At 44.9% G+C, this 16,221-nt stretch overlaps 1 protein-coding gene across 2 annotated transcripts in view; it reads right to left on the bottom strand.

Moving 5' to 3' along the window:
• The window catches only part of otofa (otoferlin a), a 46,026-nt gene that overhangs the window by 13,042 nt on the left and 16,763 nt on the right, over positions 1–16,221 (bottom strand). For both annotated transcript variants that reach the window (XM_067241374.1, XM_067241373.1), the window contains exons 5-23: positions 15,647–15,843; positions 7,453–7,526; positions 7,116–7,242; positions 6,966–7,020; positions 5,981–6,112; positions 5,775–5,837; positions 5,572–5,656; positions 5,249–5,408; positions 4,872–5,058; positions 4,418–4,604; positions 3,511–3,734; positions 2,722–2,830; positions 2,409–2,601; positions 2,100–2,220; positions 1,836–1,936; positions 1,386–1,476; positions 1,142–1,258; positions 737–889; positions 209–401 (exon numbers count right to left, since the gene is read on the bottom strand). In XM_067241374.1, the coding sequence (XP_067097475.1) occupies positions 209–401; positions 737–889; positions 1,142–1,258; positions 1,386–1,476; positions 1,836–1,936; positions 2,100–2,220; positions 2,409–2,601; positions 2,722–2,830; positions 3,511–3,734; positions 4,418–4,604; positions 4,872–5,058; positions 5,249–5,408; positions 5,572–5,656; positions 5,775–5,837; positions 5,981–6,112; positions 6,966–7,020; positions 7,116–7,242; positions 7,453–7,526; positions 15,647–15,843 (2,569 nt within the window). The remainder of the gene's footprint in view (positions 1–208; positions 402–736; positions 890–1,141; positions 1,259–1,385; positions 1,477–1,835; positions 1,937–2,099; positions 2,221–2,408; positions 2,602–2,721; positions 2,831–3,510; positions 3,735–4,417; positions 4,605–4,871; positions 5,059–5,248; positions 5,409–5,571; positions 5,657–5,774; positions 5,838–5,980; positions 6,113–6,965; positions 7,021–7,115; positions 7,243–7,452; positions 7,527–15,646; positions 15,844–16,221) is intronic.

The following is a 16,221-nucleotide window of genomic DNA, read 5'->3' as shown; positions in this document are numbered from 1 at the left end:
AGAGGTGTGGGCACATGGTCGAGAGTGTGCTTAGTGAATTCGATGGAGGGATGAGTACGTGTTATCTACATCAGTAGAACGCAGGGGGCTGCTGAGGTACACACAGTGCAGTGTACTACACAGATATGTTCCACATAGGGATGCAGAAGAATGCATTCAATATATTCACAAGAAGGACACACTCCTTTTGTAGAGGCCTCCTACTTACTGTTGTACACTAGGCTGATAGGGGGAACAGACTGGAGGCCGGGACCGCTCCTGGCTGCCTTGTTCTCCTCAAAGCCGTTGGGCAGGCCACTCAGGAAGTCCTTCCTCTGCTTGTTGAGTCCCAGCCACAGGTACATCTCCATCTTAGCCTGCACAGTCCACCCTGCCGGGCCGAAGCCCTTCTTACCAGGCAGCTGGAGGGAGCAAGTGGGCGAGGGTGTCAGAACAAGAGCTCAACAAGATATGTGAGAACAGCTTTCGACAGAGTTATACAGGAGGGACAAAGCAGAGGGGTTGAGGACGAGAAGGTTAAGGGTGGAGGCAGAGGAAGGAGGGGATATAGAAGGGTAGAGGCAGAGGAAGGAGGGGATATAGAAGGGTAGAGGCAGAGGAAGGAGGGGATATAGAAGGGTAGAGGCAGAGGAAGGAGGGGATATAGAAGGGTAGAGGCAGAGGAAGGAGGGGATATTGAAGGGAAGAGGCAGAGGAGGGTAGGGATAGAGGAGGGTGGAAGTGGACATGTTCGTACCCTGAGGAAGACAGCTTTGACCTTGCCGCAGTCCTTGCCGGTCTCCTCGTCCACGATGGAGTAGAGGATGTCTTTGGAGGGGATTCGGGCGTAGGCAATACGCTTATTATTACTCATCATCCACACAAAGATGTCTGGGATACTGTGCTGGGGCTGGAAATCACACAGGTATACACTCTCATATACTCAATCTGTACCAGGGCGAGTGTTCTGGTCAAATCTGACCAGTGACCAATACTATGGCAAAGGTAACTACAGAATGAATAACAAATACCAAATACAAATTGATATCCGGTTGAAGATGTCTTGTTCCTGTATGCTGTGTGTTAATGTGACTTATATGGTCTGTCTGTCAGTGCTCAGCAGACATGTTATAAATAAAGCTGTGATCAACTAAATTGGTACCTCGTCGGCAAGGAGACGAAGCTTCAGCAGGAAGTTGTACACCAGCTTGAATTTGTCTTTCACCGTGTTTCTCTTCACTTGGCAGCGGATCATCTTAGCCTGCTGGCCCATGGCCTCCTGGAGGGAGAGAGCTGTGTGAGATCACACACACACACACTCACCACATACAGACACACTCACGCAGGCACACACACGCCACAGACACAAACACACACATCTCCCTCCTGTCTGTGTGGTACTGTACCATTTCTCTCATGCAGGACTTGAGTCTCTCCCGGTCCAGTTTGGTTCTGCCTGCCTGGTTCTGGTCCTTGTTAGCCAGAGTGACAAAACGGCTGAAACACAGAGAGATGAACCAGTGGATTGCTCAGCGGTCCATGTTTATCATTCACTCTCACACTCCTTCACACTGTTTACACCCTCATGTGTGAAAAGGATCAATCTGAATGAACAATGTAATAACAGTCAGTAGGAAATGTGCATCCATATTAATTAATGTTTTAATTTACGTGATAGCTGTTTTATTATTGCAGTGTCACCTGCAGCCAGTATGAAGGTAGAGGATAATTCATAAACTAATTTAAAATTGTGTGTGTTTATATGGATTATTGTGATAATGGAATGATTACTGCTGTGTGATAATGTGTGTTTGTGTGATTATGAGTGTGTGTGTGTGCGTGTGTGTGTGTGTTACCTGCAGCCAGTGCAGAGTTCCTCCAAGACTCCTCTTAGTCTGCGCTCCGGGTAGGCCTTCTCTGTCTTAATGATCTCCTGCACATCATTCAGACCCTCCTCCTGAAGGACACACACACACACACACACAGACAGATACACACACACAGACGTTAGAAAAATAAGACATGCATATACAATCTAAAGATATTCATATCATCTTTACGTTCACAGAACTCTAAACACACACACACATACATACTAACAAACACCAAGAAGGACGAACCAGTTTGTCTGCAATCTTGTCCATGATGTTGGAGTTGTACAGCCTGCGTCTCTGGTCCTGCCACCAGCTCTTGATGTAGATACAGGGCTTCTTCTCAAAGTAGGGCAGGTGGAAATAGTTCCTGAGAGGGACACAGAGGAGGGCGACACTGGTTCATAAAGAACACACTTACATGACATTCAGTACAGTGACAGTGGGCATAATATTTTTGTTGTTCCCTCTGGGAATCATTGACCAAACTTCCTCGTTTAGTGACAGTGTGTGTGTGTGCGGTTTATGAGGTTGACCGGGTGACCTTTGAACTCTGACCTGTCTGTGATGACGGGCTTCATGAGAGGAGTGGAAGAGACAGAGACCAGGTCTCCCTCTTCATCAGCCTCATCTTCCTCACTGGAGTTCTGGATCAGCTCAGACTCTTCCTCATCGTTCTCCCCTCCTCCCTCCCTTTTCTTCTTCTTCAATGACGGCTTGCTCACCCCATCTATCTGGTTACCATAGTTACCTGGGTATACGGTGTGAAGAGGATGAGTTGGGGGGATGTTGTGTCATGGTTTGAGTGACTCCCCAAAACAAATATGTACTTTTTTTTCAAATGTCATGGCTTTCTGATTTTTCTACTCACCAATAGTAACCTCAAAGCTGATTGGTTTGTCCCCAATCTTCCTGTCGATCATGGTGGCCTCAAGAAATGCACCAAAGAGGAAGAATTCTTCAATTTTCCCCGTGGCACTCTGAAGAGAGGAAATAATGAAAGCAAACCTCTTTGTTTTTTATGTTTCAAAAACGATTATCTCATCAGCACTGACATCTCCACAATGAATATTAATGTGAAGTATAAACGATTTCTTCTGGAAGGTAACAAACTCAAATGCTTTTTCTCTCATTACCATTAATTATTATCTTCTATCTGACATTAATGATTATTGTTTGGTGCATTCAATCTATCCTCCTAACTATAAACTGTTATTCCTTATTTTCTTCCTCACACTTTTTCCCCCTTCGTCCTGACTGGGAAGATTGGTGACATAGACAGCCTTTTGGGAGAGATAGGTTTGATAAACAGCTAGCAGCCAGCCTTATTACATTGCTAATCCTACAGCCTGACACACAGCTGGTGGCTAGCCTGCTAATATTGCTAATCCTATAACGTATTAACACTGCTTATCCTGTAGATAAGATCAACTGGATCTCCCTAGTGGCCAGTTAGTTACAGTAAATGAATGTCAGTTTAATACCAGAATGGAAATATTTGACTTGTTTATGGTGGGGTCAGGGGTGTGTGTGTTTTACTATTATCTAATTTCATCTTCATATTAACTATAAGTCAAACATCTGAAAGAACAAATGAGAACGTCTCCTGTTGTAAATATAAAGGTTCTGTGAGAAAACCAGCCAACCAATGACATCCCACCTCTGAGATGTTGGACACTGGTTCCACCTGCACGTCTGTGGAGCTCATGATCTCAGTGGAGGTGGTGTCAAGGATCTCCACGGCGACAGAGATGAGGAGGCGTGCCCTGAAGGACACACCCTCTCCCAGCCCCTCGTTCAGGTCCTGGTGCTCATCCATGAGGGTGTACTGGCGAGTGGAGCCGTACATGTTGACCCAGGCAGGACCCATTGTGGGCAGGAAGCCTGAGGGGGGAGGAGACAGGAAGTATACAAGTAGGAGAGCACAGGGGGTGAAGAAGTAGAAGAGGGAAGAGGTGGAAGAGGTGGAAGAGGTGGAAGAGGTGGAAGAGGTGGATGAGGTGGATGAGGTGGAAGAGGTGGAAGAGGTGGAAGAGGTGGAAGAGGTGGAAGAGGTGGAGAGCACAGGGGGTGAAGAAGTAGAAGAGGGAAGAGGTGGAAGAGGTGGAAGAGGTGGAAGAGGTGGAAGAGGTGGATGAGGTGGATGAGGTGGAAGAGGTGGAAGAGGTGGAAGAGGTGGAAGAGGTGGAAGAGGTGGAAGGGGGTTGAGGAGGGATGACAGGAGAAAGATTAATGGGGGAGAGAAGCGAAAAAGTAATTAAGAGGGATGGGGGAGGTCAAGAAGGGAAGGGAGAAAGGATGAGAGAATGGAAAGGAAAGGAAAGGAAAGGAGAGAGGATAGATGGTTAATTAAACTGTGGACTGTCTCATTGTGAGGTTCTGGAGGAATGGTATATGAGCATGTTATTATCATTATCCAAGATGAGTTGCGATACGAGGTAAGAGGTCAGAGCTACTGTATGTAAAGACCTGAGGTGAAAGCCCAGATTCAGATCCTTCAATAGAACAAGATAAATAGGTGTGCTATTTATTCAGTGACAGACTTGCAGATCCAATATTTTTACTACCTTTGTCGCCGTCGTTGGAGATCTTGCGCAGGTCTAAGAAATGCGTTCCTATAGCAACGTCATTGACTTTGTCAGAGTCTCGTATCTGGACCTTCAAGCGTTTGCAGAGCGGGGGGAACATCTCTGTGAATATGACCTGCTCATTCCAGACGGGCTCGTAGCTGCTCTTCTGGACAGACGTCTTCCCCTGCGCAGAGAAACATAAATACTAAACATGGTGCCAAATCCCCGTGGGTACTACCAAAAAAACTGTTGAGAAACGAGATAATTAGTACTTCATTCTTTAATTCTGGTTAATTGGTTGTGCCATTTCTCCCTGAGGAGAAATAAAGTGATACGCTATTCAACTCTTATCTACTCTTTCCTTATGTGATCGTTTAATAGTTACATTTCACCTCAACATAGAATAAAAAGCACCCATCTCCCTCTTCTTCTAGATGCGTTGATGAGTTACCTTCTGTCCAGCAAAGAGCACCTGGACGTACGGGTCCACCAGGTCTCTGTTCTCTCCTATGAAGGCCTTCTTCACGTTGGCCATGATGCTGGTGTTCATCTTGGGCAGGCCCTCGGCTCGGTAGATCTTCACGTAGAACCGTGCCCACTGTCTCTCTGAAGGAACGCCCTCGGGCAGCAGGAGATTGCTGGGGAAATAATCACGACACAGGAAATATAACATGAAGTTCAGAGACCTTTCTATGACAGGAATGAAGTGCACTTTGCCCTGTAAAACAAGTAGTTCTCAAACGGGTTTAGTCGATCCCTCTTTGAAAAACTAGCATTCCAATGCCTTACATAACATAATCAGACTGTAGAATCTAAGAACATTCTCACCCTTCTATGTCATCCTCGTCCGTCTCATTGGCCTTATGTGGGGTCTTGATGTTGTCTCCCTTCCCGACGACGGCAATGTCACATTTGATGTAACCTTTGCACCCCGCCGTGATGTCATCAGGGTCAGACAGCATGGCCCATTTGTGGTAAAACTGGTGCTCTGAAATAGGTATCAACTAGCCATCAGCCAGTCTATCAACTAATGGACCATGTATTCTATCAATAATCAAAATCAATAAAATAATTGGAAAGCCAACGAAACCAACCAAATCCTAATGACCTAAGAACTGTCCAGCCTGACCATCCATCCATCCTAAACTCACCAGGCTGTGAATAGACAGTGCCAACATCCATTTTGAATGTTCCAACCAAGGTGCCACTCCGCAGCAGGTTCTTAGAGTGAATCACCTGAACAGAGAGAAACCACACCAATGTGTTTGTAAGTATGTATGTTTGTGTGAGTGTGTGTGTGTGTATGTGTGTGTGTGTAAACACACATGTAGACAATGCAACATGCTCTACTTACTGACAGCTTCAGAATCTTGTCAAACATGACGTCTGGTGGCACGTGGAAGTCGAAGACAAAATACTGTAGAGAGGAGAAGCAGAGGAAGGCTGGTGATATGAAACAGAGCGAGGCCTTTCTGCTGCTTCTGTTCATGATTGATGCCTCTGCCCATTTTGGAGAGGAGAGAAAGTGAGAAAGAAAGAAAGAAAGAAAGCAGGACTCACGTCGTTGTAGTAGGGACAGTTAGTGGACTCCTTCATGGAGGTGTACTTCTTGTCATCCCCGATCTCCACACACACCACAGGGTCCATGTTCAGTCCCACCAGCTGCCTGGCTTCAATCACGGTGATGCTGATCTAAAAGGAGGTGTTAGCATTATGACCACTATTAGTGACCATGAAAGGAACGCTAAAAACATGCTAAGCTTAGCTGAGGCAGATATATATGACAATGCTGCGATCACTGATATTATCTCAAAGAATATCCCTTGAAAAAGCTAAAGCTACTCTAAGGATAGTTTTACTTTTCACCCTGAACGAATGAAAAACTTTGTAGAACAACAATTACTTGTCCAATATCCACTTGAAATAAATGTGTGCTGAAGCATAACGGGCCAGGAGACACAAACTGGTGGAAATGAAGGAGAAAGATTCGGAGAGCCAAGCTGTGTCCCAATAGGTTAATTATCTATCTACTAAAGTGAGATGAAGAGGAGTAAAAGGGAAAAAAAGAGAGTGAATAAGGGCAAACAAGAGACCGCTACAGAGAGAAAGAGAAGGCAACAAAGAGATAGACATAGAGAGAGGGTAAAAGAGAGAAATGAACGGAAGAAAACGCAAGAGAATAAGAGAGAGATTCAGAGAGGGTGGTGTGACATTATTTCCCATGTACATCTATATAGTCTGGTGGAAGACAGCACTATACAGAATGTAGGCCAGGATGGTACTGGGAGGGGGGGGGGGGCTAACCACAGGCCTGAGTCTGCCCTCACTAATGAGCAGTTTTTTCTGCCATCCTACCACCCTGCCTTCATCTCCTTAATCCCTACTGGAAAAGTATCATCCCTCCCTCTCTCCTCTCCTCCTCCACCATCTCTCATCAGCCTAGCCTTCCAGGCTTAGCGATGACGAAACAGTGGTTGAGGAAGAGGAAAGGCTTCTCCGCAGGACAAGCACACAGTAGGTGAACACAAACACACACTTCTCTCACCTGGTAATCCACTGGTCTCCCAGAACTGGGCTCCATCTTGATATCAGGCTTTGACCTGATTAAAACCAGGGCAGAGAGTCACACACGTGGATGCATGTGTGTGTGTGTGTGTGTGTGTGTATATGTGTGTGTGTATGTGTGTGTACATACCTCTTATTGGAGACATTAGTGGTGACAGCGGTAACAGAGGCCAGAGAGATGGTATCAGGGTCCAAAGCCCCGCCCATACGCATGGCCTTCCTGTCCAGATCCTCCATGTCCAGGACAGCTGGCTCATCTGGGGGAGGGGAGAGGAGGAGGAGGGGGGGGGGTAACGTTGAGGAGGAAGCCCATGCCAAGAATGAAACTTGTTTTGTGTTCCATCTCAGTCATGAATTCATCTTTTGTTGTTTCTTGCCTGAATGAGCTCTGACCTAGGGACCTCAGTATCGAACAATGACCCTCACCTTGCTCCCTTGACCAATCAGAGTGCTGCACTTGTGTTTACCTCCTCTCTTGTGGTCATCTTTGAAGTTTCTCATCTTGCCGAGCTTCATGGCTGCGAACACGCCCTTCCCAGCTCTGATTGGATAAAAAGAGAAAAGGGGAAGGTATAGGGTGAATGTATAGAATCGACAACATCAATGTTTTGGAATAGTTTTGTCTCAAACAAACAATCTGTAAGTAAATATAAACAAATTACGAAGGCCCACAGAGAAGCCAACATATCTACAACAGAACCACCATGGAAACATTTCTCCAGATAAACATCACCACTAGGGTCTAGACAGTCCCCTCACCCTCCGACCTCCAATCACAATAGGCCTAGTGGGTGTCCAATGACCACGCAGATATTAAAAAGGATCGCATATCACCACAACAACAAAGGGCTGTGATGTCACCACCATGCCTGACAAATGAGCTGCCTTAATAATTAAAAACGAGAAGCGTGGCCGTCCAGTGGGCCGTGAACATGAATACATGTCTATCACGCGATGAAAAGGACAGTTCTTCTGTTGGGCTCCATGGGGAACAATCTTACCAGAGCAGAAATTCTGCTTTTATCTTCCCTTCCTTGTCACACTGGTACTGTATCTATCAAGCCTTTAATAAAAGCAGAGAATCCAATAAAGGAGAAGACCTGCTAGAAAATAAAATGAAAGATAAAAGAAATGCTTTCAGACAGTCAGCACATTTAACATGACAGAGTTTCCCTGTAAACTGGAGCACAAGCCTCAAGTGAAACACCAGTGAGGCTTTTCAAGTTGGCAAAGTTCAAAGTCAAAATTCCCTCCATATGCATAGTTATTCAGATAGTCATCGTTCATCAAGTTTAGTGTGGACAGACGGCCCCTTCAAATCTGATCAGGGCTGCAAGACTGTCTAGGCAAAATAATATCAAAGTCTCAAAATTCTAATGGATGACATGGATAGACATGGATACTCTCAACAGAACTGTAGATATACTTGGCAAGCAGATAAGTTATGCATCGACTCAGATTACTCATATTAACATTACACTGCCATTTGTACTATAGTATGCTTGGATGAATCAAGAGACCTTTGGGGAGAAAGCCTCTTTAGTACATGTCCCAAGGTCCACTCAAAATAAGCTGAATTATCAAAGCACACAACAATCAAAAAGTGAAGCACAAAAGTGAAGCATCGTAACAGCTGGCAAACAACCATCAGACTGATCTATAGAGATCTGACTACCCTGCATCTATCCCCTACAGCACCCGTCCTGCATGTGTACATACCATGAAAGAGAGACAGATGGGTCCCAAACCCAGCTCTCCAGGGGGTTAGGATCAACAAGCTTCACCTGTCCTTCAAACGGTTTATTTTCCCATTTGTGTTGCATGGACAGGTGTGATGCTCAGGTAGTCCAGACCACACAATTAAAAAGGTGGACAGGTATGGAGGAATGGAGGGAGAGAAGGAGAGAGGGAGGGAGGGAGAGGCAGTTGATGGACTTCAGTTGAGGACAGAGTAGAACAGAGAGGGGGGCGGAGGGAGGGAGGGACGGGAGGAAGAGAGGAGGGAGGGAGACAGAACTATCAGGGAATCTAAGAAAGTAGCCAAGCATGGACAGCGATCCACTGGACCATGCATTCATTGGAACATGTACACACACACACACACACACATTGAGATAAAGGCAGTATTTTTCCACACAGGGCCCAGTCAGAAGGAGGTTGAAAGCATCCACTTAGTGCCTGAAAAGAACTCGGAGAGGAGGTTGTCAGTCTGTCAGAGTAGCAGGATTATAGAGGTGGTTAGCGAGTTGAAGTGTGTCAGAGAATAGAAGAAACGCATGCTTAGGATCAGACACCACTGAGACTTAATGAACCTCTGCCATCTGACATGAAAATATGGCTGTTCCTGTCTCTCCACATCAGTGTCTCAGACAGAGAGACAGAGAGCTGCTGGTTCTGGAGAAGGAAAATAACCAAGCTGAGTGACAGAGCTGACATTATAGCACCTACTTGTCCTTCCATGGTTTCCCGCCCTTTTCCTTCCCCCTTAAGAGCAGCGTATGGGGCGCAGCTCAGGACAAACACAGCAGAGCAAACACAATCACATTCTGAGGGAAACCAGTTCAGAGCTCAGACTGGTGCAGATTGGGTTTTCTGTTATAAATGTATTTGAATACAATCAAAATCTGGAATTTTCATATATTCTGGCTGATTGTCAATAATCTTTAATATACCTGGGTTTCTTTTCCTTCTTGTCCTTTGGTCTAAAATGGAGGGAAAATGTATGATGTCATCAGAAAATTAGCTGTCAACCAACCACAACAAACCACTGCAAATCAACCAATCAACACCACACCAAATCAAAAACGCTTGAATAAGATTGGCTATTTATTCAAACTATCTAAACCTATATGCTTGAATCAGAAATACTCTTTCAAGGTGGTTTGACAACAGTAGCACTGCAGTAAGAGCAGGATAGCATCTCAGACAGCAGGGTGATTCGGACAACCACTGCAGAATCCGAACCAGAAATGTGACTACAGAACCGCAGGAGAACCAGACCACACACACACAAACAGAACGGGTCATGTGACTACAGGAGCTTTGTGTTAGCTGTCTAGAAATGCAAGAAACTGGTCTGAATGCATATAACTCAACAATGTTGATCAAGAGGAATGTATTACTTCTAATTTAATTAATAATCCTCTTGATCATGTTGGTTAAATGAGATACATGTTAACAGAATGCACGTTATGAGTCGTCTCTACAGGAAAAGTAGGCTTTGACTATCTTCTTTCTGATCAATATAACTGTGATGATCTGTATGTTGTAGCAGTACTGACTGACTGCAGTGTTGTGGAGTTCGACAACAGGCGACAGTTAGACAGTGAGAGTGAGAGAACGAAAATGACAGAGAGAAAACGAGAAAGGGAGAAACTGAGAGAAACTGAGAAAGACAAACGGATAGATTGAGATGGAAATCTCTGTTGTTCTCCTGTACTTCTGACATGGTTCCAGCAGTGTGTAGGTCTGTCTGAGAACTCCTACAGCAGCGCTGTGCCTCGCTGCTCAGTATCACAGAGAAACAAACAGAAAGCCGAACATGGGTGAATGGATGAAGCTGGGGGAAATGAATTAAGCCGCATATGATTAATGATTTATAGACGCAAAGTTCTGTTCTGCACCAGAAGCCCTGCTGAATGGATCTGAATGGAGGTGAATGGGACTCTCTCTCTTGCACAGACACACACACATGCACACGCATGCATGCACACACACAGACACAATGATCTCTATTGGCGAGACAGGGGTGGGGGGTAGGAAAGATTCAAGGCCAAGGTCATTATTCCTCAGTGTTCCAGAGTGTTCTGTTCCATTCTAGAAACATTGTCTAGCCATTTCTACACTCAGTCAGGATAATTGATTATTTTTACAATAACCGATGCTCAATTTCATGTTTTATTTTGTCTAACCATGGACAACTATGTATTTTGCAATATAGTATGACAATCAATATCTCAACTGGTAGCTGTTGTTCTAGCTGAAGCTGAATTCAAGTTGTTATGAAAACACTACCAATCATGACTGTAGGGTTGATGACTCAGGACATCTAACTGTTCCTGCTTTCTCTTTGAACCTCTTAATATGTGTAACATGTCTCTATTTCAGGCTGCTGTGAGTTTATATCTTCATTAGTGTCACCCATTGAGAGGGTTATGAATATTTAGCTTTCTCGCTGAACAATCCTCTGAGTCTCAGTGGCCTACATAAGCCAGGACAACATGAGAGGAAAACCTGGCCTTGCTCTAGTGGGTCTGTGCGCACTGCATCTGGGATCGCATTTGTCTATGTTTTAGAAGATGTGGAGCAGAGAGACAGACAGAGAAACAGAGAGAAGGGGAGAAAAAGAGAAAGAACACAGAGAGGAGGAGTGACACAAAAAGGGAGGAGGAGAATCTCAATGGGACGCACGCAACGTCCCTCCCTCTTCATCCCTCTCTCTTCATCCCTCCCTCTTCATCCCTCTCTCTTCATCCCTCCCTCTTCATCCCTCTCTCTTCATCCCTCTCTCTTCATCCCTCCCTCTTCATCCCTCCCTCTTCATCCCTCTCTCTTCATCCCTCTCTCTTCATCCCTCTCTCTTCATCCCTCCCTTTTCATCCCTCTCTCTTCATCCCTCTCTCTTCACCCCTCTCTCTTCACACTCAGAGTTGTCTTTTTCTTACACACTCTACATCCCACTGTTGCATCAGACTGCATCAGTTATCAGGCTGCACTCTGCTGACTGAAACACAGTTCCACCCAGCCATCCAGCTCAACAGGAATGCCCCTAAACTAACAGTCTGCTGTTGACATCCTCTATGAACATCATGTTATTGTTGATATCATATATGTCTGCCTAATTTCCTTTCAGAATCTGGTTATTCAAAGGATTTTCAAGCTTCTTATGAGAATGTATGATATGACAAACATGGAGTTCTTGGAGGGAGTACTGTAGGATGGGGGACATATTTGAACGGGACATTCAGGTGCAGCAGGAGGAGGATTTACCCCAGGAGGCTGGTCTCCATGTCATCAGGATAGTCTCCTCCTTCCTGGCTATGAACAGGAAGTTAGAGGGGGACAATGACAAACACTATCTGAATGAGAGGAACACAAACAAAGTGACAACCCATACTCTGCACACAGTCACACACACACACAAATACCCTCAAGGGACATAAAGCAACTTTTCAAGGAAACATTAGAAGAACCGGTTTGAGGATTGAGCTATTTTACAAGAAACATACACGATCCAGGTTGAGTCTACTATGGTCTCAGAAAGTACAAAGAATCCAATTACTTGATTATACTCTCTCCACCATGTGTTCTCTCTTGGTTCTGTTCAAACACAGTGTTCAGTAGACAGAACTTCCACCTGAGGGTTAAAGCTGCTGGTGCACAGAAGAATAAAGACTTTACCAGGCTGCTAGCCAGTTGGTGCTAGTTGGTGTGACCACAGGGTTTTAAATCCATGACCATGTTCCTCTCTGCCTCCTTCTCTCTCCCTCTCATCAGCAGTGTCCCTCTCATCAGCAGTGGGCTATAAACAGTGTAGTCACCCAACCACCTCCCCTACACCATGTTGAGGAGCAAGTCCCCCTCACACCAGCACACTGTTTGAGGCTCTGCCAGCCCATTGCATTGTGGGTAGGATCAAAGACAGCTTTTTGTCTGTTTAAAAAATCGGCTTTGAACAAGGTCTCATTCATCCCGACATCAAATCAAAACAAATTATCTTTTTTTACAAACCTTGGTCAGATCCCCCTCAGTGTGAATGCTTCATATATCCTTCTTAATCTGTGTGAATAGGAGAATGTCCTGAATTCACTTATGCTAATGGACAGCGTGCATATTTGAATAGTTTAAACAAACACACTACTTATTTGAATAAATATGTGTCTGCATGATCCGGTTAATAAATTCAGAACTTGTCACCGTGGTGACAGAGGTCTTCTCACACAACTGTAAACCCAGGTGTTGAAGACTTCATGAGCATCTGGATGAAAACCATTGCATTATTAGTGGTATAAGTCATGCTTGTAGTAATGTAAGCTTATGATCATGGTCCTCCTAAATAAGCTTTCAATTAGAAACTGGTGTGATTAATTAGTCAACAATACCAAGATGCCCAATTGAATACATTCTGTATGCTTATATTTCTATTTTAGATTATCCTAAACGAGAGAGGTCTTTGCTCAAGTGACAGAACAATAACTCTTAGTCATAATGGTAGATGGCCACTCCATATTTTAGAGGATAAGCTTCTAAAGTGTAAAGGTTTGAAACCTAGAAGGCTGTGCTTTATCTGAATACATGTGAGCTCATACCCAACCTAGCTGTGCTGCAGATAATGTAAACACAGTCAGGGACCCACAATAAATCACTGCACACTGCTTTGGACAGAGCTGGGGGAGGGGGCGGCTGAGTAAAGAGATGAGGGTGGGAGGACAGGGAGAGAGGCTGCAGGGAGGGAGGAGGGGGGGATGCAAGCATCAAAGGAATGAAGAGCAATTACAAGCTGAGAGAAACCATTTTCTCTTCTTTCACTCTAATACTGCAGCTTAGCCCTCACTCTTTCTCTTTCTCTCTCTCTCTCTCTCTCTCTCTCTCTCTCTCTCTCTCTCTCTCTCTCTCTCTCTCTCTGTCTCTCTCTCTCTCTCTTTCTCTCCCACTTTTTCTCTTTATCTCTCACACATCCGCTCACACACACACACACACACACACACACACACACACACACACACACACACACACGCACACACACTGAGACACACACTGAGACACTCAAAAATGGCATGTCACACACACACACACACACACACACATACTACCTCACCATAAAACATGAAACCCAACCTTATTAGAACATTAAACCTCACAATATTAGAACGTTAAACCCAACATTATTAGAACATTAAACCTCACAATATTAGAACATTAAACCCAACATTATTAGAACATTAAACCTCATGACTGGACCATTAATTAAATCATACTATCTGCAAATGTTATAAGGCTTAGGCTGTCTTTTTAATTTACTTTTTCTATTTCTGTCTTTCTGTCTGTGTCTCTGTTTCCATCTCTCTCTCCCACTCTCTGTCGTCTAGCGCCACACCTGATATTTACAACTCAACAATGTCAACATAAAGAAACTCTCAAACTTAGCTACGGTTTTCTAACCTCACATGGCATTATATATGTTGGAGCGAATGAAGACAAATTATCTTTTATGCAATGTATCACACCTCCATCCTGTGAATGCTGTCATAAATATGGTCAGACAGATATGGAGGGTGTTTATGATTGTAATAAGGACTGATATTGTCTTCTGAGTGAGCTGCTGTCTGCAGAGGACTGTTTACTGCAGGACAAACGACTGGAGCATGTTGCCAAGACAGGAGGAGTTGTGTAAAACACAACAGTCACACTCTACACTCATCCTTCCTCTAAAGCACGCACACACACACAACACACACAGGCATGGGCACACACATAAACAAAAACACACACATGCACACATATTCACACATACACAGGCACATACAAACACACACCCACACACAAGATAAATCCCTGCATATGCCACTCTGGTCCGCCCTTCCCCCCCAAAGCACACACACACACAGAATGTGTGTACCTGCAACCCAGACTGTGATAGTTCTCCTCCTCTTCCACCATCCTGAAAGGATGACCACCAGCTATGTTATCAACAAGGCATCATTTGCACACACACAAACACAGACACACAAGATTGTGTTGACAGAGTGACTGAGTGTTTGGCACACAAGCAGTGTAATCAGACCTTGACATCATAAAAAGGCTTCCATGAGGTCATCATTCTTTGACCACCAGTGTGCTAGAGAATGGATGTATCTTCTGATGTCTATTTTCCATGGGTAGTCTCTCTCTCTTTCTCTCTCTCCCTCTTATTTTCTTTGTCTTCCTTCCATTCTCTATCTCTCTCTCTGTATCCTATTTAGCACCCCTCTGCGCTTAGGGTGACACGTCTTTCTTGCCACGGGAATAGTAGCTGGCCTCTCCTGGCACCATAAACTGGTTTCCGGAGTGTACGTCTGTGAGTATGTGTATGTGTGTGTCATAAATCCTACATGTGAGCACATGCAGTATGTGTTAACGAGAAAGCACAGCATGACTCTTCCTCTCTTCCTCTCTCTCTCTCTCTCTCTCTCTCTCTCTCTCTCTCTCTCTCTCTCTCTCTCTCTCTCTCTCTATCTCTCTCTCTTTCTCCCTCTCCTCTCTACTTTTTCTATTTCTATCTGTTGTTTGTGTCCCCTCTGGGGTATCCTTGGTGTATGGGCCTCTCATGTGCTTATTACTACTCATCTATATTAAGATCAGTAACCCCAGCACACACAAACAAACACGAAAACATGCATTGGGATGATGGATGAAGGGTCTGCCCTGGGAGACAACCTCAATGGAAATCAATTCTGCCCACACACTATTATCTCACACATGATTCACCAAAAACCACTAACACACACATAGAAGAAAGTATTGTGTTGGGACTGCCTTCAAACATATTTTAGTGAAGCTAGCTACCATGAACCTCTGTAGACCACCTGGTTCTTATGAAAGCAGTATTGGCAGTGAAATGCTATCATGGCAGTATGATGGTGCGCTGTGTTTCCAGTGTCAGAGTAAGACTGTGAGACGTACTTCCTGAAGGTGGGGATGCCGTACGGAGAGCGTCCACCGGTGACCCCTGACCCCTGGCTGTGACCGGAGAGGAGGCTGTCCGTCTCAAACTGGAACGTCCCCTCGTGGTCGTCAGGGACGTCCAGGAACTCCATGTCGCTCCACACCCCGACCGTGCCGTCCAGGGTCTGGTAACGGATCTCGACGGTCACGCTCGTCTGGAACGGAAAAATGAACCAATCAGAATCAGGGGAATTTCTCAGCCACATGGCATCGTAAATCTGCGTCACCAAAAAACTCACAGATCACTAATAAGGTTATCAGATCTGGGATAATGTATGAAGACTGTTGAGAATCACGCCTACATTTGCACATGGGCTGCGCTGAGGAGGGTTTTGGTTGTGCTGTCCAGCTTCAGTACTGTTTAAATAAAGCATGTATCACCAGGGTGGGCTGGGCCATGCTAACAGCCTTTAGTTTGGTTTGGAGAGAGAGTGCCAAGCAGAATGTGATGACCTTTAGAAGACGGTTGGTGAACTTTAGGCTGCTAGTTGTCCTCTACAGAATGTGTGCGGGTCAGTCAAACTCTTTGGTGC

Source organism: Osmerus mordax, chromosome 8 (assembly GCF_038355195.1).
Source record: "Osmerus mordax isolate fOsmMor3 chromosome 8, fOsmMor3.pri, whole genome shotgun sequence".
In the NCBI taxonomy this organism is placed as follows: Eukaryota; Metazoa; Chordata; class Actinopteri; order Osmeriformes; family Osmeridae; genus Osmerus; species Osmerus mordax.
Note: the sequence above shows the minus strand (reverse complement) of the source record. Positions and strands in the feature narration are given on the sequence as shown.